Source organism: Stegodyphus dumicola, chromosome X1, assembly GCF_044657685.1.
Source record: "Stegodyphus dumicola isolate Sdum_Otavi_A_Nest chromosome X1, ASM4465768v1".
NCBI classification, from domain to species: domain Eukaryota; kingdom Metazoa; phylum Arthropoda; class Arachnida; order Araneae; family Eresidae; genus Stegodyphus; species Stegodyphus dumicola.
Window position 1 is genome coordinate 155,284,593 of NC_140780.1, and position 22,864 is coordinate 155,307,456.

General features: G+C 34.4%; 1 protein-coding gene across 1 annotated transcript in view; it reads left to right on the forward strand.

The window, feature by feature from the left end:
- The window catches only part of iav (transient receptor potential cation channel subfamily V iav), a 105,018-nt gene that overhangs the window by 42,606 nt on the left and 39,548 nt on the right, over positions 1-22,864 (forward strand). The window contains exons 6-11 of the mRNA XM_035369725.2: positions 3,848-3,929; positions 13,017-13,132; positions 13,468-13,587; positions 16,596-16,706; positions 17,458-17,609; positions 19,690-19,799. Of these exons, the coding sequence (XP_035225616.1) occupies positions 3,848-3,929; positions 13,017-13,132; positions 13,468-13,587; positions 16,596-16,706; positions 17,458-17,609; positions 19,690-19,799 (691 nt within the window). The remainder of the gene's footprint in view (positions 1-3,847; positions 3,930-13,016; positions 13,133-13,467; positions 13,588-16,595; positions 16,707-17,457; positions 17,610-19,689; positions 19,800-22,864) is intronic.

Sequence of the window (22,864 nt, forward strand, 5' to 3'; positions counted from 1 at the left end):
GGGGTACGTCTTGCATAAGACCAAATTTTCTCTGTTTTTTCTTTTTATTAAGTTGACAAGTATGACAATTTTTAACAAAATTTCCGATATGTTCGCTAATATGAGGCCAATAATATTGAGGGGTGATTAAGTTAAGCATAATTTGAACTCCCGGGTGACCAAAATTTTCATGGGTTTTATTCAACAATTTTAATCTTAAAGATTTAGGTACTACAATTTTATAAAAATTCTTTTTCTTAATTACCATCATATCATTTATCTCTTGGTAATTTTTTCCGCAGACATTATCAGTTTTTTGTTGTTGGATTATTTCATTTCTATCAAGTAAATGTACATAATGTTGGAGGTGCTGTGAAACAGGATGTCTAGAAAGCATGTCAGCTTCAATATTGGTAGAGCCCTTCTGATACTTTACGTCATAATTGAACATACTTAGTTTGAGTGACCATCGGAAGAGTCTACCTTTTAAATTTTTAACATTTTTGAGCCAAACGAGGGCCGCATGGTCCGTATGTATAACAAATTTTTGTCCATGCAGATAGTAATAGAATTTGTCTAGGGCATCTACTATGGCCAAACATTCTAACTCAGTAATCGTATAATTTTTCTCATAATTTCTTAAAGTTCGGGAATGATATGATACAGGGTGAAGGACATCATTTTCATCTGGTTGTTTCAAAACAGCTCCAACAGCAGTTTGAGAAGCGTCAACAAAAATATGACATGGCCTACTGGAATCATACAATTGTAAAACAGGTTTGGAAATCAGTATTCTTTTCATTTCGTCGAAAGCTTTTTGACATTGGTCATCCCATTTTGAAGTAACTTGAAAGTAGTTACTTCAAAACATCTTTCAAAATATAACTTACTAGTATGGATTCACTCTTTTAAGATAATCCTACTATGATTAAACTTAGGAGCTAATATAATCAATTAATCAATATTATTTAGTAAATAAATTATATATATATAGTGTGTAATCTACAAAGTTTAATAGAAAAGTAACTACAGATTGTACATAGGATTACTGTCCTATGTACAATCTGTAGCTCCTTTTCGATTACATTTTGTAGATTACGTATATGTATAATATGTAGATCTGTGAGTCATTGTTTAGTTATATCAATCGCTCTTTTTTCAAAAATGTATATTATATTGCCTCTTTTTTATGTATACAATTCAAATACAATAACTTGATTTAATCTGAGTTGAATAAATATGTGCTATGTTTTCTGTTACTCAAATAAAAGTAATCCCTTCGCTAAATTTTGACTAAGTCAAAATAAAAATTATATCATGCACTTATTTTTAGAACTTACAGTAATAAAAATCAGTTTCATTTTTTACAATAGTTGGGATAAAAGTGAGCTCTGCATCAAACAAATAAAAGTTTTTTTCAAGAGTGTGGGTTTAATGGTGGAAATACAATTAATTAATCTTTTATTTATCTGTATAAATCTCTGTCGAAATAAAATACAATAAAAAAAAGTAAAACTCCATGGGATAATCCATTCACCAGGACTACTTGAATATCCGGATAATGTGACTTAAGCTGTCCGAATATTTCGAGTTTTACTTGCTATACTTCTTGAAGAAACACAATGTAGACAATTCATGTAGAAAGGCACAGTTTGTTTTGTAAATATGTTAAGGACTTAAAGAGAAACATTTTTTATCGCTGAATATTATATCTTTTTTCTTCGTTGCGTAAATCTTTAGGGTAAATAACTTATAAATTTGGAAGCGTTAGAAAGGCCCTTTTTTTAAAAAAAAGTTTTTAAATAAAGCTTGGCATAAATGTGGCAGCCACTTACTTGGACCAAAATACTATTACAGTCCCTGAAGTGTACCGAAGTTTATTCTGCGGCCCAGCCTTCAACTTAAACGAGTAATTTTGCCCCTTCGAAAACTACAGGTAATCCTTGACTAACGACGGCCCAACTTACGACGACTTGCTTTTACGACTGCTAAAAACAAAGATTAAAAATTCTCTAATTTAAAGTTTCTCACCAGCATATAAAGATAGACATTATTTTTTCCGATGAATGAATCATTTAAATCAGTTACAGTTGCTTACTTGTTCTTTTTAAGTCAAAACGTTGTTCACATATTTTTGCAGTATTGTTTATGTTAATAGGAAGGAGAATGAAGAGTATTTTTAATTTTATAAAATACGTATGTATTTAGTGTATATGTATATGTATGAAAAACATTTTTTATAAATGTTACATAAGTTTCTTAAACTCCTTTCGTGTAAAAAAAAGTTTAATTTATAAAAATATTATCAAACTTAAACTAAATCCCGATATATGTCAGAATCGACTTATGACAGGACGGTTGAAAGGCGCTCATCGTAAGTTCAGGACTACCTGTAATTAATTTATCCCTTAAAATTACATCATTAGATATTATTATATATCCTAGATATCGTATGGAACTTTGTGGGGTGCTGGTGTTTCTAGATAGTTAGTATATGGGGCTAAGACCTGTTTTATCGTTTGGTAAATAACTGGTGTCCCTTATACCTCTACCTATACTTATATATCCTTTTATTCAAAAGAATAATATGAATAAAGCTGGATACACCTATTATTTATTTAACGAAAGAAGCTTGGATGTTCATTAATCAGTTATCAATAATGTTAGTCAGTTAAATTGATTATAATTGGCATAATTTTCCAAAGATAATTATTCTACCATTAATATCCTGCGGAGTACTATTAGTTATAGTGACTACTTTAATTTAAACAAAAATTAACTATGAGAACTGTTGTTTATCGGAGAAATTACTTTCTTCAGTAAAATAGTATTTTAAATAAAATTATCATTTTTTATGACATAACAGGGAAGTTTCTGATGTACTAGTATAAAAAATATTATTAAAGTTCAACAAATATGTCTTAAAATCTTGCACTAAATTACGTCAGATTGCATTAATGAGTTTTATAAGCAAATCTAGATTCAGGTTTTGCATGTTTACACCAACTTAAGATTATTTAGATGCTCTTAATTTAAGTGGATGGAATACTCCTTAGTTAAGCAAACCTATAAACAACTAAATAAACAAAATTTTAGTTCTTGCTGTACAAAATTAAAAGGAAAAACTTGTTGTATAACTTCAAATAATTTAGGGCTTAAAACCTGAAAAATTATTAGCTCTCAAACAACTTGAACAACTGGTCTAAAGCCGCTAATAATTTTTAGTTTCATCTATCTGAGCAGCCAAACACCTAGAAATGTCTAGTTCTAATCACAGTGATTCTCATTTCAAAACTCACTTGTCAAACAGCTACCATTTAATAGTCAGACGAGAGTGTAAGGCAAAATTTCAAAGTGCTTAAATTGCAGCAGGAAATAATTTTAACTAGTAATGAATTGTACTCAAAAATACACATTAGTAACTTAATTTCACATAGCTGGAATTTGCATGAAACTTCTGTACTATTGTGATGGACTACTGTGATGGAAGACAAGACTAGGAAAGTATGAACTTAAAATTAAGCTGTTGGGAAGTAAACATGATTATCGTATATTTAATGCAACAAATAGGATGGGACCATGAGCTGATCCAAATTTCAGATATTTAAGTACTAGCACATTAGTATACTAGTTTAATAAGCCTTCGAACCGGAACAATTAAAATAAATTTTAATTTTTGAAATTTATATCCTGTTACCTTTAATCTGAATGACTAGAACATGGATTGCTTAGGTAAGTAACGACCATTTTACAACAGAATTCACAATAATATTCTTCAGTGGCATACATACTAGTTGTATCAGGTGTATTTCTGACAAATTCTCGCTCATCATTTCTGATTAGCTCTCATGTTCTTTTCTTTCAACAGGAATTCTGGCGGTACAGTAACATTACATGCTCTGGTTACCCTTTAAATGCTCTAGACAGCCTGCAACCGAGCGGAAGAGCAAGTAAGTGGCAGTATTACTTAAAAGATGCATTTTATTTACAGCAATCTCTCCCATTAAACGGTGTTTGCTGAATCAGATCCCTACTTAATTCCCACCCCAATGTTTATTGAAATCAACTTTATTTTCCAGAGCAGTGATTCCCAACCAATATGCAGCTGCACACTGGTGTACTGCGAAAAGATTGCAAGTGCGCAAAGAAAATTTTAACTTCCAAATCCTGATTATGAGGCGGCATCACTGGACAGTTAGGTTGAAAGTACTGTGACACTAACATAATTTCATGGAAAAATTATGTAAATTGTATGCAGTGGCAAGAAGAGGCTAGGCGCCCGAAAAGTTTTGCCTGGAAATCCTAATGCTGAAATAATATACTGTTTTGCTCGTAGAAAAGCTCTCATGTCAAATAATTAAGCTCTAAAATTGAAGTCCAAATTTAACGGCATTATAAAAGTGGTGAATATAATCAAAAGTAGATCACTTAAGTTAAGCGCTAGAATAATATACATAGTAATAACTATGTATATAGTCATATCATTGTTATAACTATATAACTATGCTCTAAAATTAAAGTCCACATTTAAGGACATTATAAAAATATAAAAATGGTGAATATAATCAAAAGTAGATCAAGTAGCTGCGGTCTTTTAAAATTTTTTAGAGATGATATGAGGCACACATAGTCTTTGTTGTTCCATGGTGAAGTGAGAGAGGTTTTTTTTTTTTTTTTTTTTTTTTTTCTCTAGTGTCTATAAGTTGAAAGAAGAATTAAAAGTATTTTGTGAGAGTAACTCTCAGTATTCTACGAAGTTAGAAGACAGTTGTCGGCTATAAAAAATGGCATACTTAGTTGGCATATTTGAATACCTAAATGGACGTATTCGGGAAATGTAGAACCACTTGGGAATATATTAACTTACACTAAAAAACATTAATCGATTCAAAAGCAAAATTAAATTTTGGAAAGACATGGTAAAAATGGTTTAGTTGAAATATTCTGTCGATATTGTATTTCGAACTACTATAAATATTAGAATCTGTAGATAAAACATATACATGCTACGGGAAAAAAACGTTATTACTCTTTGAATTACCAGAAGCAAAAGAATTCGATTTAGGTTCGAAGTCTGTTTGCATCTTCATTAGATCACATGATATCCCACTCATGTGAGAGAAAAGAAGTTTTTAGATTTAAAAAGCGATCGGACGTGTGAACTTGAGTTTAAGAATGTATCATCATTACAGTTCTTTTTAACTGAAAAAAATGAAGTTTCCATCCATCGGTGAAAACGCTATAAACTATTTTTTTACCATTTGCTGCAATATACATATGTGAATCAAGTTCCTCTGGTATGTTCACTATCAAGATCATTCTTGACCATCAGTTACGTGCACATTTTAACCATACATCCAGATATATAAAAAAACTTATGTTCATAAAAATAAGCCTAAAACCCTCACTGAAATAAGAATATAATATATGTATTCCCCGTGGCAAAAGTAAATTGCAGATATTTATATTAATACTTAAAATGTTTATTTTGTCATTAAATAGTTATATATTTATGCCCAGTAAGTAATTTTTTTCTGTATAATTAAATTTACATCTGCATTTTCATATCATGATTTTACAAGTGTTCTAGAAGTTTAATTGTAGTTTCACACAGTCAAATCTGACTATTTGCTTTGTAGATGTAATATAAAAACTGTGTCAAATATCAGTCATTAAAGATGTAAGTATTTTTATTCCATCTGTTTTGTTTATTGCATTGTTATGACTACATAAGAAGAATCATCTGAAACGATTATATGGCTGAAATGTTAATGCCTTATAATGCAAAATATTTGAAAGAAACAATCGAATTCCTAGCATGAAACAGAAGAACTTGGTCATATGAAAAGAAAAATGTTTCTTCGTATTGCGTTGTGATAGTATTTAAGTTTGTGAGGTGTGTCGGGACATGAAAAAGGCTGGGAAACATTGCTGCAGAAGAAAGGATTTGTTTTGAAAACAAATGATTTCAGTAGTCTGCATCCAAAATTAAAAGTCTGAAAAATCACGATAAGACGACTTACATGGCTATTTCTCATTAAACTTATGTGTCGTAAGTCGTAAACTATTGCTCGTAAGTTAGATGAAATTTCCCAGAAACAGTTCAAAAGAAACTACTGTTAGTTTGCGAAGTAGACTCAGAAGATTACTTTCATTATTTGAAATATCATATGTATGTAAATGTACCACAAACATACTTTTACTTTAAAATGTTATACGTATTCATTTCTATTTTTAATTTGATAGATCACCTTGGTTATCTGGGGGGGGGGGAACGGTGCTAACCGAACTAGCTCGTCTCCTTTAGTTCGCAAGGGGAACCTCTGCGAATAAGGAACTTTTACAAGTAATATATTTATAATATCCTAGCACTGTCTTCTCAAAAATAAACAAAAAAGTAGAGTTATAGTTAGATACGGATTATTCGAGCTAGGCGGGTTATTGAAATCCCAACAGGCTTAATATATAAAAGCTCAGCTCACACAGAAATTCTTTTCCTTTCTTTCTTTTTCTTTTCTTTTCTTTTTTTTTTTTTTTTTTTTTTTTTTTTTTTTTTTATATATATATATAATCTTCATTTCATTTTGAACAAAATATCATGCATAAAAAGTATAGTTAAGGGAATAACGGGCAAAATAATAAGACGGAAGTATTCCAAAAAAGATAAATTCATATTTAATTTCTTCCAGTTTCTCATGCATTTCATTCAAATGTATTCACACTTAACAGAAGAATATTTATCATGAAAAACTTTAAAGTATAAATATTTTCGCTTGGAGTCGATTAATACAAATTATACTTTTTTAAACATTTTTTTTATTTATGTTTCAAGGGAAAGCATATTTTGTAAATTTTCGCAAGTTTCTTGACATGTTTTGCTAATTATGGCGCGAAAGGGGCATATTATGAATATTTTCAATAAAGGAACCCTCAGTTTTTGATGCTTCAAAGAGTAAATCCAAACGACATCTGCCCATGAAACGGCATTTTGCGTTAGGGCAATTATAAAACTACAATTTAGTGCATTTTGCTAAGAATTTTAATTTTGATATAGAAAAGCACCTTATAAAATGGGCATAGAAGAAAACAGAAATGCACAAAGCTAATTTTCGTTCTTCCTTTCAGTCGTTATGCTTTATAAAGTTAATTTAATTATTATACTTAATCTTTTAAAATATTTTTATGAATAAACTTTCGCTTAATACAAACAGAAGATAAAAATTACATAGACAGCATGCAATTTAGTTATTTCTAAGAGGAGTGCGCTGTAAATGTATTGCTTTTGAAGTTCCCTATCATTTCGGGCGACATCAGTGAGTGAAAGATCTTGCGCTTCGTTTGGTAAATAAACGGGACTGTACTAAATAGCAGTCGTTAGCAACCTGACTGTTTCGAAGAGGAAAAAATTGCCTCTGAAGTAAAAAGTAATAAATGGAACGTTTTCGACAAAAAAGAACGTCCCTTTTCTATTTTGAGTGGATGAATAATTAACTTTTTTCAAAACTGAGTATAGCTAAGCATACTTAGGCTTAGTACATGTGTTTAGCATCAACTCCGAGCCTTTAGTTTGAAGTATTTTGGTACACCACGATTTCAAGTTTTTAAATACGTTGGCAGAGGAAGACCCGTCTCTTTCTGGTTGCATCGTTTCTTCTAACCTTTTTGCCCGCCGGCCGACTTTTGAATTTTTTTGCTTTTGTATAACTTTTTAGTGTTATTCTGAGGGCCCAGTCACACTCTCCCTTACAGTCGTTTATTTCTGTTTATTTATGAAAATGTAATCCTTTCATGGCAGTATCTAAATTCATATATAATCATTCCAGCCCTTGTTTGGCCGTGTATTTGTTGTTTTGATATTCAATAAATATGGCTCTAGATGGGGGTGGGCACGGTGCTAAACCGATTAACCTAATGGTAAAGGGACAGTGCCCGTGCCCTCCGTCACCTATCCTACTACTTAGTAATTAGAGTGCAGTACATCTCTGAAAGACTGTTTGCCTGTAGAATTTTTAGGCCGCGCGCATTTTGCACCATTCAGTCATCTTTCGATACTTTCTTGATTAATTTTTAATATATGATCTACCATCACACAGAGGCTCAAGCAAAGGTTCTCCAGCACGCTGTATTTCCCTCTCTGCTGCGTCAGAACCACAAAGTCCAACCAAAGACACCTCATCTACAAGGCTCAGCCAAATACTGCGAATCGCGGATTGTGAATTAGAACATCTGGTTAGGTGCAAATTAAGAAGAAAACTCAATACTACAAGCGTTAAAAAACTGCAGCGTTTCATTAAAGATATCCGAGACTTAACAGTAGAGCAGGAGCTATTTATAGCTGCACAGAAAGCCTGCATTACGCAGACGAAAAAGTCATTGTTTTACAGCAAAGGAATGAAGCGGAGTTAACGCAATGCTCCAAGGAGTCTTCCTGTCTCAAAGAGCTTCCAGCAGTTTTCAACCAAGACGCCCAGACTAAAGCATCAATAGTATGTTTCAGTATGGTTTAGAATTACATTACCAGCCAACATTTCGTACACTGAGGTCCTAAAATATAATAAACAGTTGCTCATTCAATAGCGTAGTCCAAACAGGACTACTCTATGCTTCTAAGGCCGAAGGATAAAGAAAGATCGCCAGAGTAACTGAGATTTCAAAACAAATAGTTTAAATCTAAATAAACTAGGGAATAGCATAAAAATATCATAGCTACCTCCTGATCAGCTGTGGAAAGAAAGAAGACAGTTATTCTTCACCAGGCTTTGAAAGACACACAGACTCTTCACTCATTTCATACATCAGTGAATTCTCCAACCTAAGAAGACCGGGCTGATTGACTTTAGCGTTCCATCAACAGCAGTAGCAGAGGACTTGAAAAAGCTTTTATCGCTCTTTTCAGTTGCGGAAAAGTGCAAGTTTTCCAGTGAAAATCCCTCAGACAGTCAGAGGACACGAATAACTGGCTGGTAGATATAATCCTAGACAGCTAGATCAGTCTAACAGTTCATGATATTTTCTGGCACCGCAGAGCTGCTATAGTCGGATACGACTACTATGGCGCTGTAGTTACATTTGAGTTCATGAGAAAATACAATGCTGCCGCATTTTTTGCCCACGTTCGACTGTCAGTGCACAACTGCAGCTGCATACGCTTGTGGTGTACAGTCAGTGGTAATCGGAGCAATGGACGCCTTACAAAGATTTCTTTTATCTGCAGGCAACGTCGAATTGTACGTACTGACACAAGTTGTTATGCCACAGATCGTAATTCTTGGCTACCTTAATTCCACACTAGAGTTGCTGAGTGATCCATCATTGTCATGCGTTCATCATGCCTATCTTATCGTTCGGTGGCGTATCAACGCTAGTGCAATTGTTTCCGTAGGTTGGTCCATGGATCCTGCACCCACTGATTGTATATTCGCATCACCATGATTTTATTTTGTTCAACACTAGCTCAGATTTCTCAGTTTTTTGTAAAACTCAGAAATTTGCCCGAGTTAGTGGTATTTTTTCGACGAGACATACTACAGCTTTCCATGTAAAGAAGCAGTGGGAAAATAAACAATTCCAATATTTAAAGCTGCTTACTGCTTACACTTTTGCAATGCTTCGAGTGGCGCTACTGGTGCACATGATTTGAATATGCACTCATTTTTATGCGCTATCGAGATTTACGCATGATAAAAGTTTCAAGCCTACAGAATTCTTTCTTCGGGATGTTTCAGATGGCCAGAAGAGTATTTTCTAAATGTAGACGAAACGGTTTTCGGTAACATTCGATGTATATTGTTAGCGCAGAGTGTTGCCAGTGTATTTGACTTTTCTGTTGGCTCAACAATCATCACTTCTTTTAAAAGTACACTGGTTATCATAAATTAAGGGAAAATCACAAAAAATAGCTATAACTTCCTCAAAAATAAGCCAAACCGTGTAAAATTTGAATATGTTGCCAAGTAAGAGTAGCTGAGTAAAACTGCGATATGCATATTAGTGGCGCTGCTTTCGGAATACGTCATCTGCGAGGAGCATAAAAGTCCATGTTTGAGAGCAAGCCCACATATTTCGCTGTGACATCAGAAATCTGAGATAGCCAATTTGTAACAATGACCTCCAGGTATCATTTGCCTGCAGAACTGCGATGGAGAACCATTGGGAGACTAGAGGCAGGACAAAGTCAAACAGAAGTGGACAGATGGGTTAAATGGGAGTTCTTCTGTGGTTCATAGACTTTGGAGGCAATTTCAAACCACAGATTCGGTATCTAGGAGGTTCAGCCAAGGACGGCCAACTGCTACGACGAGCGCCGATGACCGATATTTGACATTATGTGCAGCAGGAATAGAACCGCTACTCCTGCTCTTCTTAAATCCTTCCTTGCTGCAGCCACCGGAAGGTTTGTGGCAACGTCAACTGTGCGTAGAAGTCTTCATGAAGGTGGTCTGTATGCGAGGCGACCAGCCATTTGTGTGCCGCTCACGTCATGCCATAGGAGGGACCGTTTTCAGTGGGCACGACAACATGTCCACTGGACGCCTGATCAATGGAGGGCAGATCTCTTTACGGATGAGTCCAGGTTTAGTCTAGAAAGCGATAGTACGCGTTATTTTATATGGAAAGAATCTAGAACCCGTTATCATCCATCAAACATCCTTGAAAGAGATGCATACGGAAGGGGTAGTGTTTGTGTTTGGAGTGGCATCTCTTTGGGTGGACGCACAGACCTCCATGTCTTTCCAAGGGAACCGTGAATGCTCAGATTTATAGAGATGACATCCTTGATGTTTATGTGTGCCAATATGCCGAGGCAATAGGTGATGCTTTCCTGTTACAGTATGACAACGCAAGATTACACAGGGCTCGCATCGTAGATGATTGTCTTCAACAGGAAACAATTATGCACATGGAGTGGCCAGCTCGATCCCCGAACTTGAATCCTATCGAGCGCGTTCGGGATGCTTTAGGGAGACGTCTAGCTGCTCTCAATCCGCTCCTTCAGACCCTTGTCGCGCTTGCAACTGCTTAGCAAGAACAATGGCTCTCGCTTCCTATGTAACTGATAGATCGCATAATTGAAAGCATCACACATCGCTGTATGTGCTGTATTGCTTCTAGAGGCGATCATGTTCCATATTGAACGTACTTTTCCTATAGCAAACTGACTCCTTCGATTTGTTCATTTATACATGTGCTAATTTCTATACTACCATATTTGTCTGGTAATTTCTTTTTATGTTATTTGATACCTTACTATGTGTTGTATATTGTGGGTAAGTTTCATTAAATTCTACACGTAACTTTTTCAGTAATCGTGATTTTTATGATTTTTCCTTAATTTATGATAACCAGTGTAGTACCTGCGGGACAGTTAGTCACAGAAGCGGAATAATTTGCCTTCTGTGTATTACTTTGACAATTAATGCAGGGTACTTGTTTTGAATTTTTTAAAAATTATTTAAGTGTAACGTAGCGCAATATCTATTTTCTGTAGATTCTTATAGTTGGGGTGAGAGAAATAAACACCACTAGTCAGTGCGAGCAAAGACTTGTTTCATTTAGTTCTTGGCTTGCACAGTTTGCTTCAATACCTTTGCTCTAGACGCAGCTGCGAGTTGATGACAGAGCTGCCTGGTTGTCTTCTTCTAGGGCCGATCAACATGTAATACAAGCTCACAGTCTTAATGATGAGTCATTACGCTTGGGCTACTTTGGCCTGATTTCCAGGCTAAATTACTGCTCCTTAGGCTTATTTCCTCAACATACATACCATATTTCTGGTGACCCGTAGCTCTTAAACCACCTTCCCGTATAACTGGCCAGCTGTCTGAAAGTGGTCTTTCATTTCAATCCATTTTCGCAATAACTTCGATAATTCATTTTATCAGACTGGGATTTATCTAACTATAATCTCTACGTGCGAAAATTATTCACTTTTATATTTGCAAAAATATTACTTTTATATTTACTTCGTGTCAGATTTCCTTCGTTTTTCTTATCACATATATACGTGAATCCCATTACATGTAAAATGAGATATTGATAGGGTTAAGACCCTCGCTAGAGTGGGTTGGATTACTTGATTTCAGCAAAGCACATTTCGGCTATCTGCTTTGCAGTTGTACCTATAAGAATTTGGCTTATATTCACCTGACACATAGGGAAGAAACACAAAAACAACCCCGCAGTTAGCCCATTTGCTGGGCTTTGAATCCTGGTCGAACTACCAATGTTCAGCGTCCTGATTCACTCGGTCACTGGTCGGTGCTGGTGGATTGCAGGAAGGAGGGACAAATCAGGTATTCATCGTTTAATTACGCTCTATGCATTGGTAAGTTATACTGCAGTCAATGCATAAATCGATGAACAACCGAATCAATAAAACACTTAGAATATTCGAAGCTTATTAAAAGAAATTTAATGGAAATAAGAAAAGAGTTAGAAATGATTGTATGAAAAGCGTTTAGAAAGTATGATAATACTAACTTTAAAAATTTTCAAATTGCACATTTAATAGTATTTGCAAGAGAGCAAGAATATGTTATCAACATATATCTAATATTTCAATACATTTTCACTGTATCAACATATATCTAATATTTCAATACATTTTCACTGCATCAACACATATCTAATATTTCAATACATTTTCACTGTTTCTCATAAACTTATGTCCCCTTTGTACCACTTGTAAAATATTAAAATATAAAATAATAAAAATAAATCATACCGACAACAGTGACAAAATTATGAAACGGATTACGTTCGACATAACTGAATTAAATTGTGGAATTATATAACCGAAATATTTGAAGAAAATTATAGAATAACTCTGATGAATCTTTCAATATTAAATCAATAATCCTAACGAGCAAAGTCAAAATAAATCATAGGACTTGATGTTTTAAAGTTATTTCTTGATTGCACTATTTGAATGTATATTTGTAACTTAGAACAAGAATGGAGACTTAAAATGAGAAGTAAAATTATTGAAAACCAATATTTGTGCTAAATATTGACACATGATTTTTTTCTTTTTAAAGATTTGAATTCAGCTTTGATGATAATCCTTAAAGGTAATTCAAGCGAACATTTGGATATGTTGGAGGGAGGCGTCATTCAGCGCTTACTAGAAGAAAAATGGAAAACTTTTGCCCAGGTAACATGTTCAGTAATGTATAAAAACGAACAAAGTAGCCTTTAGAAAGTTACTATATGTTATTTCTGATATTACATTTTCAATTATTTATAAATTAAGTTTTCATTGGATAACGCGAAAGTAAAATATGTAAACTAACTTTTATGGAGAAAGTGTTGTCTCAGAAATCTTTTCCACTTCTTCATTTGAAATTGAAGATGTATAATTTTTATATTTACTTAGTTTTTTTTTTTTTTTTTAATTTGAAGATAACAATATATTACAAATGAAACCCGTAGTTTTGATGATTAAGTTCTTAAGTGTATGTGATATTTTTTCTATTCTTTTGTTTTCAGCGATATTTTTATAAAAGATTATTTATGATGCTATTTCACTTGCTAAATCTCAGTATAGCTGTCTTTCTTCGACCCACGACTCGTGAACCCTTACTAGGACGAAAGGATGCCGCGTCAATTGTAAGTATACATTTGTAATCATTTATAGACGGTTGTTGTGTTATTTAATAGATTAGGCTTCTTGAAATTCGTTTTCATTAAATCGAATTGGAAGAATTCATATGTTACAAAAGGCGAGGCAAAAGTCCCCCTAGTATGAAACAGAAATAACAGAGAAAACACAGATAAAATACACATTGATATTCAACAAGCCATTCCATATTGTTGGTACTGAACTGTTATTACCAGAGTGTTCGAGATATTACGTATGAGCATGGGATATCATCATGCCCGGATCGAATGGGTGAGGGGCCCGGTTGGATTTTTTTTTTTTTTTTTTTTGGTGTGTGGAGCCCTCTCTATATATTAAATATTTAAATAAAATTCAAATTCAGTATATATATATATATATATATATATCAAATGTCATGGATCATCAGACAGGTAAACTTCTACATAAATTAAAAAATAAAAATGTAAAAATCCACCACTAGCTATACATCCACCACTGGCTGGTACGGTTGCGCAACTAGTTGCGCGTGCATATACCTGCATAGTAGTTTAAGTACGTAAAGTAGTTCACGTACGTAGTGCAAAATCTCTCTAATATAGGACTATCCCGATTAAATTCAATACATCTGACATGAACTTTTACGGGTATCAGTTTTCTATATTATAAAGTATATATTATAAAGTATATCGTATTATATAATAATAAACACATTAATAAATCTCATCCAGCAATGCGAACTTAAAATAAATATGTTTTTAATTATTTGAATAATTCATAATTTATCCATTATCGTCAAAAGCAATTTGCTTTAAATTTCGAAATTTTTTTTGTTAATTTTGATGGTAACGCGGGGCCCGATTGGGCCCAATCGCCCTTTATCCGGCTCTGGATATCATTATGTTAAACATTGTGTCCTTACTGTTAGTGAATCCTATCATTTTGTTTTTGTTTGTTTCTTTACATACCACTGAATGAAAGCCTTGAAGCTTTTAGCGCTGTCCTGTACGTTCTAGAGGTATTATAGTTTGCTGCTCGAATGAGCATTCATGATTTCATCAATCCGGGGCTTAAGTTTATGGCTACCGTTTTAAGGTATACCCAGCTGCAAGGCCTGACGCGCAGGGCTGGATTAACTACTACCGAGCAATATAAGCACCTGCTTATGGCATCAAGGAAAGAGGGGACCACAAAAACGTCCTTAGATATTGAAGAAAAAAGGGACATCAAAAAATTTCCTATTTCCGGTTTTATCATGGAATGTATGGTACAGCTAAACCAAAACCGAAAGAAAGAAGAAAAAACTGGCGTGGTCATCTGTGAGAGCAGTAAAATCTTTTAAATTCCTCTAAAAGTGTTAATTTGGCCCTCCTGACGCCATTATATTCACGGGTCCGGTAAGCTTATCCCTCATGAAATGTCACGATGCGGTGACATTAGGCCTTATGAAAACAGTTGCAGAGACATTAGGTAATTTTTGGAAGCAGGCAAGATGAAAAATTAGCAATCGCCTTCACCGAGAATCGAAAAACTGAGCTCTGGAATGCCAGCCCAGCTTGCAAAACTACTACACCACGAAGGCACGTTAAGAAGGCGGGAGAAATACCTTATATAATACCCCTTTTAAGGGCGACTGGGTCTTTTAGGGGACTGGAGCTTAATGCTGGGAGCGTAGAATCCTTATGCAACACCCTTTCAGTTCGGGCGCCACTGTAGAGACATTATGTATTTTTGGAAGCAGGAGAAATTAGCAATAGCCTTCGCCAGGAATCGAAACACGGACCTCTGGAATACCTGCCCAGCGTGCAGAACCACTATACCACGAAGGCACGATAGGAAGGCGGGAAAAATACCTTATACAGTTTCTTTTAAGACTTGCATGGATGCTCTTGTTGTGCACTTCTTTAGTGTAGGATTCTTTTGTCACGTCGCAGTACATTACTATAGAAATTCTGTATTGACAAAAACTAAAGGCATAGAATGCTTCTCATGTTTGCATAAGCTGTATCCAGTATATAACATTAGTTGCCCCAAAAAGATTTTAAAAGCAAGCATATTAACGAAGAATTATTATGACGAAGCAAAAATAATAGTAGGGAAGCTATGTAATGAGGTAAAACGTATTATTAAGCCAATTAATGATGTAATGAAAATATCAGATATTGTAATTCAAAAAAAAAATCTCGTTTTAAATTTAGGGAATATTTTTGAAAAGTATGCTCCTGGAACTGCGGTTGCTTTATTGTGCATTCTAGAGCAAAATTTGAGAGCATTTTGTTATCTAAAAGCTAAAAGCATTATATTGTGGAGTCTCATATTCTTAGCGAGTATAAACTAACCAGATGCTGGAAGACTGTGTGAGGAATTATCTTCAAGGTCTTAAATATGACAAAATCCAAAGAAGCGTGTAAAGAACCCTTTATTAACTCACTATCACAGATGACACCGACTCGTGCTTACAAAAATTCAATTCTTCTGGCTTAACTCAAAAAGTAACAAATAGAATTAAAATAAAATAGAATTAAACAAGGCTAACAGCCTTTCACGGGTTACTTAACGCGCAGGCATGCAAGTCGGCGTAAACAAACCTATTGGCTAGAAGCATTCAAAGCACAGAAATCAATCTAATCGCTAGTAAATTATTGATAGCAACGTGGCCATCAGATGGAAAACACACTCTCCTCTCTTTCTGAATTCATTTTCAAAAACCTTTCCTTAAATACTAACTTCTTTCTACCTTATTTGAATGCACGTGCGCTGATTCATTAACATTCTGGCAAGAAAGACGAGAATAATAGGTAAGGTTTCTTCAAAAATAAAATTAACTTTTAGATAAATTGAATGAATCCCCGAAATAAAATACCTCTTCTTGCATGGCATAAGAACATCAGAACATGTAACAGAACTGTAACTAAACTTTTCTGTAAACAGAACTGGTTCCGTATTACACTTCTATGATTAAAAAGTCCCTCAAATGTTATGTGTATTTTAATTTCAAGAATAAATTCTCTGATTTTAGGTTCGTTATTACGCTGAAATAGCAACTTGTCTCGGATGCATTGGATTCGGTATTTTTCAACAAATACAAGAAATTCTTGCTCAAGGACTCTCTGGCTTTCTGTTAAGCTTGGTGCGTATGTAGTTTAATCAGATTTTAAAAGCAATTACTGTCATGAATTTTCTTCTGTTACTTTACTTAATCAAATGCCTGAGGAAAACAACAATAAAAGTTACCATAACTAAATTTTCTGAAGCCACATTTACTTCTTTTGATAGTACTTCGACGCTGAGCTTTTCAGTTTTGTTCAGAGATAAAGTACAGGTATTGAAAATAACCAAGTTTCCAAAATTTGGGCACAAAACCCAAGTATCGGAAATAAACTCAGAAATGTTGACTCCTGTACGACAAAAATTGACCAAGATATTTCATTTCAAAATATGGGAAGTTTGGCATCACTTTCGACTTGTTTTCAGAGAGTGGTTAGTACATAAATTCTAATAAATCTAGGACTTTCCTTCCCTTTAAATTTCATTCAATGATATTCTTTTCCGATTTACTTGTGTGAAACATTCTTAATTTATAACGTTGCTAAAATTGGTATGCCAAAAAAAGTTTTCAAGCAAGTAATTTATAAACTTTCAAACTTTATTAATATTTACAATATTGATTTTTTTTTTAAATTTAAAAATGCCAAAACATGAATATTTGCCTCAATTAAAACATTTTCGTAACGGAAGAACATGTCTACCACCAAAGGTTGCAAAAGTAAAGGAGTGGTAAGTAATTTTTTGGAATAACAGTGATGAAATATATAGTAATATTTATATTGCTCAAAAGAGATGTAATAATTAAAAATTTGATGTATTTTCTATTGCAATAGACAACAAGCCCTACTAAGTCGACATTTGTCTTATCATGCCTACTTATACTTTCCTGCATACCTTGCCGAGTTGTTGGTGACAGAGAAACTGAGGATATTCTACTAGTTTTAGCGATTCCTGGATCATGGTTTTATCTAATTTTCTTTGCCGGGTAAGATTTTAATAAATTTCTGAGGCTTAAGTACAAGATATAAAAACCCTTTTTCAAATTTAAATTATTTAAGATTTCTATTTTCTAAATGTCGAAAATAAATTATTACTCACAGCGGAGTTAGTTTGTTAGTTAACTAGTTAGTTATGGCTGATTACTTAAGTGCTATCTGCAGAATGGAAAAAGATAATCGTCTTTTTATGCACCGCGGGCAGTTTACGTAATAAATATTTTGTTGAAAGCAGGAGCGCGTGTGTATGTGTGTATGTGTGAAATGTACACTGAAAGATTCTGCATTTAGCACATTTAGCTTGTCATTGAAAATTTAAGTATATCTTATATTCTAAAAACAAAATTAGCCTAAAAATCTATGAACATTTTGATTAATATTGTATTTAATAATTTAAAAAATATATCTGTGGAAAATATTAATTTGATCAACTATTTAACGCAATTAAAAAATTGAGTCCATCATCATCATCTAAAGATCTGATATCTGAGGTATCAACAAATATTTTCTTCTAAACCTAAACAGCGAAATTTCATTAAGTGAGGAGCCCAGCTCACATGAATTTATTGCGGGACCTGCTCATCTTGAAACACAGAGTGCACTTACTCTCTTTTAAAAATTATTAAGGTCCTCTTGAAACGTGGGGCCTCTTGTGATCGTGGCTTGTGCGATCCCATAAATCTGCTTCTGCTGCTTGTACGGTTATGCGAAAGCACATTAGATCTATCTGCTTTAGGTGGGATGTCCTTCCTGAAGATTAGATAATTGATTGCGGCAAAGCACGTGAAGGCTCTCTGCCTAAGGGGAGGGAATACATTCGCGGAAGACTCGTGAAAACTGGTTCACATTCATGTTAAACGTGCAGAAAACTACGATAATCAATGCAACCCAACACGTTCATCGCGAACCAAGTTTGAGGCGAATTTCGAGCATTCAGCAGACTTAACCACTCGTAGAGTGAATCGCTTTCCTAAAGAACTAACGCAGACTGCACTGCATTCACCTTACGCACGAGGGAAAGCACGAATTCGGAAGCGAATTATCGATGTTCAGTAATCTGAACCACATTCAGCCACAGATGATCAGTAAATTAATGAAAGTATTATTTCCATAAAATTCACAAGACACCTACATTTGCTTCAAAATGTTCAGTATTAAGCGTGTTACATAAATTACTAAAAATTAAAAAAAAAATAGCTTATATATCCCTCGTATATATATATATATATATATATATATATATATATTATAAGCTTTGCTGGTGATTACGTAGAAGGAATGTAATGCAATTGTACTTGTAAGTTCATTAAAAATTGATTTATACTTATGTTGCCATTACTTAATTTACAGCCCTCGTATATATATAGCATAAATAATATATATAGCATAATAAGATCATAAATGTTGGAGATACAAAAAAACAAGAATTAGCGTAAGATGCAAGAATTTGCACGATTAAGTTTGAAGGCTAAAAGAAAATCTTCTTCTTCAGTTGCAGCATTCTTTGTGTTTCTCTATGGAATTATTTCTGAGCTCGATTAAGTACAATACGGCGTGAAATTTCAACTATAAATTCCTCTCCTTAATTTTGCAATACTAAATCTAAAACCGCTGTAAAATAAATTGTACATGTATGTTATGCAAACTTTGCAGTTTTCATAAAAACTATCACTTCAGTTTTTCGAGCTAAAATAACATGCTGGATTAACGATTATCGAAAGAGTTAAAGGAACAATAATCAGCATAATATTCATAAGTTTGCAAGACTAGTTTCGAAGGTTTAAATACTACACAGTTGTTTCCATCTTTCATCAATAGATGGTGCCAGTAGTTTAACTTCCTTTGCCTCATTTTTATCTACTGAGCACTGACTTTCCTTTCCTCTTTTTCACTTCTGCAGCTGAAGTAGAAGGTTCTATAGTAAAACCTTCGAAACTAATCCTGCAATTTTATAAATATTACGCTGATTCTTGCTGCTTTAACTCCTCCAATATAACTTCAGTTACTTTCATATACGAATTCCATTCTCTTTTTTACTCTAAGTACATTCACTTTCACTTTTCCTTTCAGGGCTGTACGTTTAACGGGACCTTTCGTGACCATGATCTACAGTATGCTGGTCGGAGATATGTTCCGTTTTAGTATAATATACGTGATTTTCCTTTTTGGATTCACTCAAGGTTTTTATGAAGTTTTATTTTACAAAATATTTCACCCATATACACACATACATATACTACTGAAGGTGTGGCTATTAATATCCAGGACTGATGTCACAGCATGAAACCGGTCACTCGCCCGAGAGAGGCGCTGCTGGTATCTGAAAAGTAGTACATCTGCACATGCTCCCCGCAGCGCGCATCAGTTGTTGACACGAGCTTGGCTGAGAAAGACACGTGGAAACGTATCTGGTGAAGTGTTGTTGTCGAAGTGGGAAAGGGGTATTGTGGAAGTGCTGAAATGGAACAAAGGCTGAACATCAACTTCTGCTTTAACTCTTTAAAACCCAAAGCCTTCGCTAACCTGTATGGTGAAATACCGAACCGCCCGAAATGGTTTTTTAGAGTCACAGCAATTTCCTTCCCTCCCAATCCATTAACGGACAAAGAAGAGTGACGGTTTCAAATGGCATCCTTTCTACGCCTAACAAATAAAGATAAGAAACCACAAATAAATCCTTTTAGGACAAGCTATCTGCAATGAACTGATACAATGCATTTGGTTAAACTGAACCTGCTACTGCATACCTTAGCGGAGGGAAGAAAACAACATCAGAATTCCGGCCGTTTGGGGCGGTATTGGTCGTTAGAATGAAGGGCTGTCTGAGCCGATTTGGTCTTCAAAGAGTTAAACTGGGCAAAAGTGCGGCAGAAACACATGCAGTATTGAAGCAAGTGTATGGTGAGCAAGCATTATCCCGTTCCCGCACATTTCCCACACCGGGAAGGCCGATTTCCGTGCGTACGCCTGAAACAATTGAAAAAGTTCGCGAGCTTGTAACAGCGGATAGGCGACTGACTATTTGAATACTGGCCAATGAACTGAACATCGACAAAGAGGTGGTTCACCATATTCTGACCCAAGACCTAGGGAAACGCAAGGTGTGTTCCAGATTTGTCCCGCACTGTTCATCGGAAGTAAGTCAGAATAGACACGTGTGGTGAACTCATCGACAACGCTGACGCTGACCCTGCTTTCTTGGATTCGATAGTGACGGGTGACGAATCGTGGTGCTATCAATACGACTGTGAAACCCAGAGACAGAGCTCAGAATGGCGGTCTCTCAGATTTCCTAAACAGAAAAAATTTCGATTCCAAAGATCAAAAGTCAAAGCCATGTTAATCGTTTTCTTCGAAAGTGAAGGACTTATTCATCATGAATTTGTCTCACCAGGCACTACTGTTACAGGACAGTTTTATGTAGAAGTTCTTGCCCGACTCCGACAAAGAATTCACAGAGTACGCCTCCGTTTTCGACAGAATGGGAGTTGGTTTCTGTTGCATGGCAACACCCGCCCCCACATTGCGTTCCCAGTGAAGAGGTTTCGGGCCAAGCATAAGGTCGTGGAGCTGCATCATCCGCCATACTCTCTTGACTTGGCGCCCGTAGACTTCTTTTTGTTTCCCAAACTCAAAACTGTGATCAAAGGAACACGTATTGTGGATGTTGAAGACATCAAGAAGAACGTGACGTCAACATTGATGAGCCTTCCGAAAGAGGACTTTAAAATATGTTTCCGCAACTTATACAGTCGAACACAGAAGTGTATTACGGCAGATGGGGATTACTTTGAAACATATTAAAAGGTTACGTTACGTTTTTCACATCATCTATTCTGGTGTTAGAGAAGTCCTGGAAATTAATAGCCATTTTTCGTTATTTCGCAATGGTGAATTTGTCTGAATTTTTTCCTTGTGTATTTCATTTTTTTATATTATATTTTTGTACTGTATATTTAAATTATTTCAAGCAATTTCCATTATATATTTAATTTTGTGATATAGTACAGATATTTTACAAAAGTGGATGAAAATAACCGAAAGAGAAATTTTTCTTTGGACTTTCACTTCATATGTTCAAAATAATTTAACTTTTTTAGTATCTATGCTACACTATTTTCTAATACTCCCTGTATTAATACAGAAATCAAATTCAGTAGAATTTCACACAGAAGGCAGATTATTAATTGAAACAATGTGACCATCAAATACATCTTTCAAACAAACTTGGTATTTTTCCCCAGCATACAGGATGGGAATAGGTCTGAAAATTCATCGATTTATGAATATGCAGTAAACCGTTTCATAGAGAACAGCTCCGAATAAAGAACACCTCAATTTAAAGTACACTCTAAAATGAAGGAATACATATTTACATATTTTAAGATTACTGTTTAATTTTAATTGTTTCTTTCGAGTTTGATCTCAATAAATATACAGCATCAAAAAATTTATTAATTTTTAAATCTAATGTTGGAAAATTATTTATTTGAAGAAAGCTAACTATGAAAATGTGTGTGTAACTTTGAAAATGAGTGATAGGCTAAAATTATATCTTTAAATCAGTGATTCACTGAATCACGCTTACAGTTTACTTAAATAGATATAAACAGATATTTGAGGAAGGAAGGAATGCCGACCTAGTTTATTTTACGTAAGAACAAATAATGCTGATTCAGTTCTTATCAAAACAAAATCGAATCTGTCGGATAAGAAACAATTTTCTTTTCTCTGAGACAATTATTCACACCCCTTTTCTCTTTTTTTTTTTTTTTTTTTTTTTTGTGGAAGATAGGAAAGGCAAAAGAAGATCATAAATGCCTTTGAAGCCATAAGCTGGATATTTACTCATCGCTTTGCAAACTGACTGCATAAAAGAAGCATACACTAAAAAATGCTTTTTGAAAAAAAAAAAAAAAACCTGTTTTTTTTTTAAAAAACACTTTTCCTATACTTCCAATTTTATAGTCACAAATGAAAATAACTCAGTAAAAGAAAAAATAGTTGGTAATGTAAATCTTGATGAGTATGTGTCATTCGGTCGTGATCTATCCACAGAAGAAATTACTGAAAATAGAGCACTGAAGTTTTTGAAAATGAAGAGTAGGGCGGAAACTAAAGATAATAGAAAACAGGTTACTTTTCCAGATAGCATTAGGCTTTTAGAAATGAAGAAGCATGTCATCTGTACGATTCTCATCGGCATTTGAGCGCCTGGTCCAGCTGCACTGCCAAACACTTACAC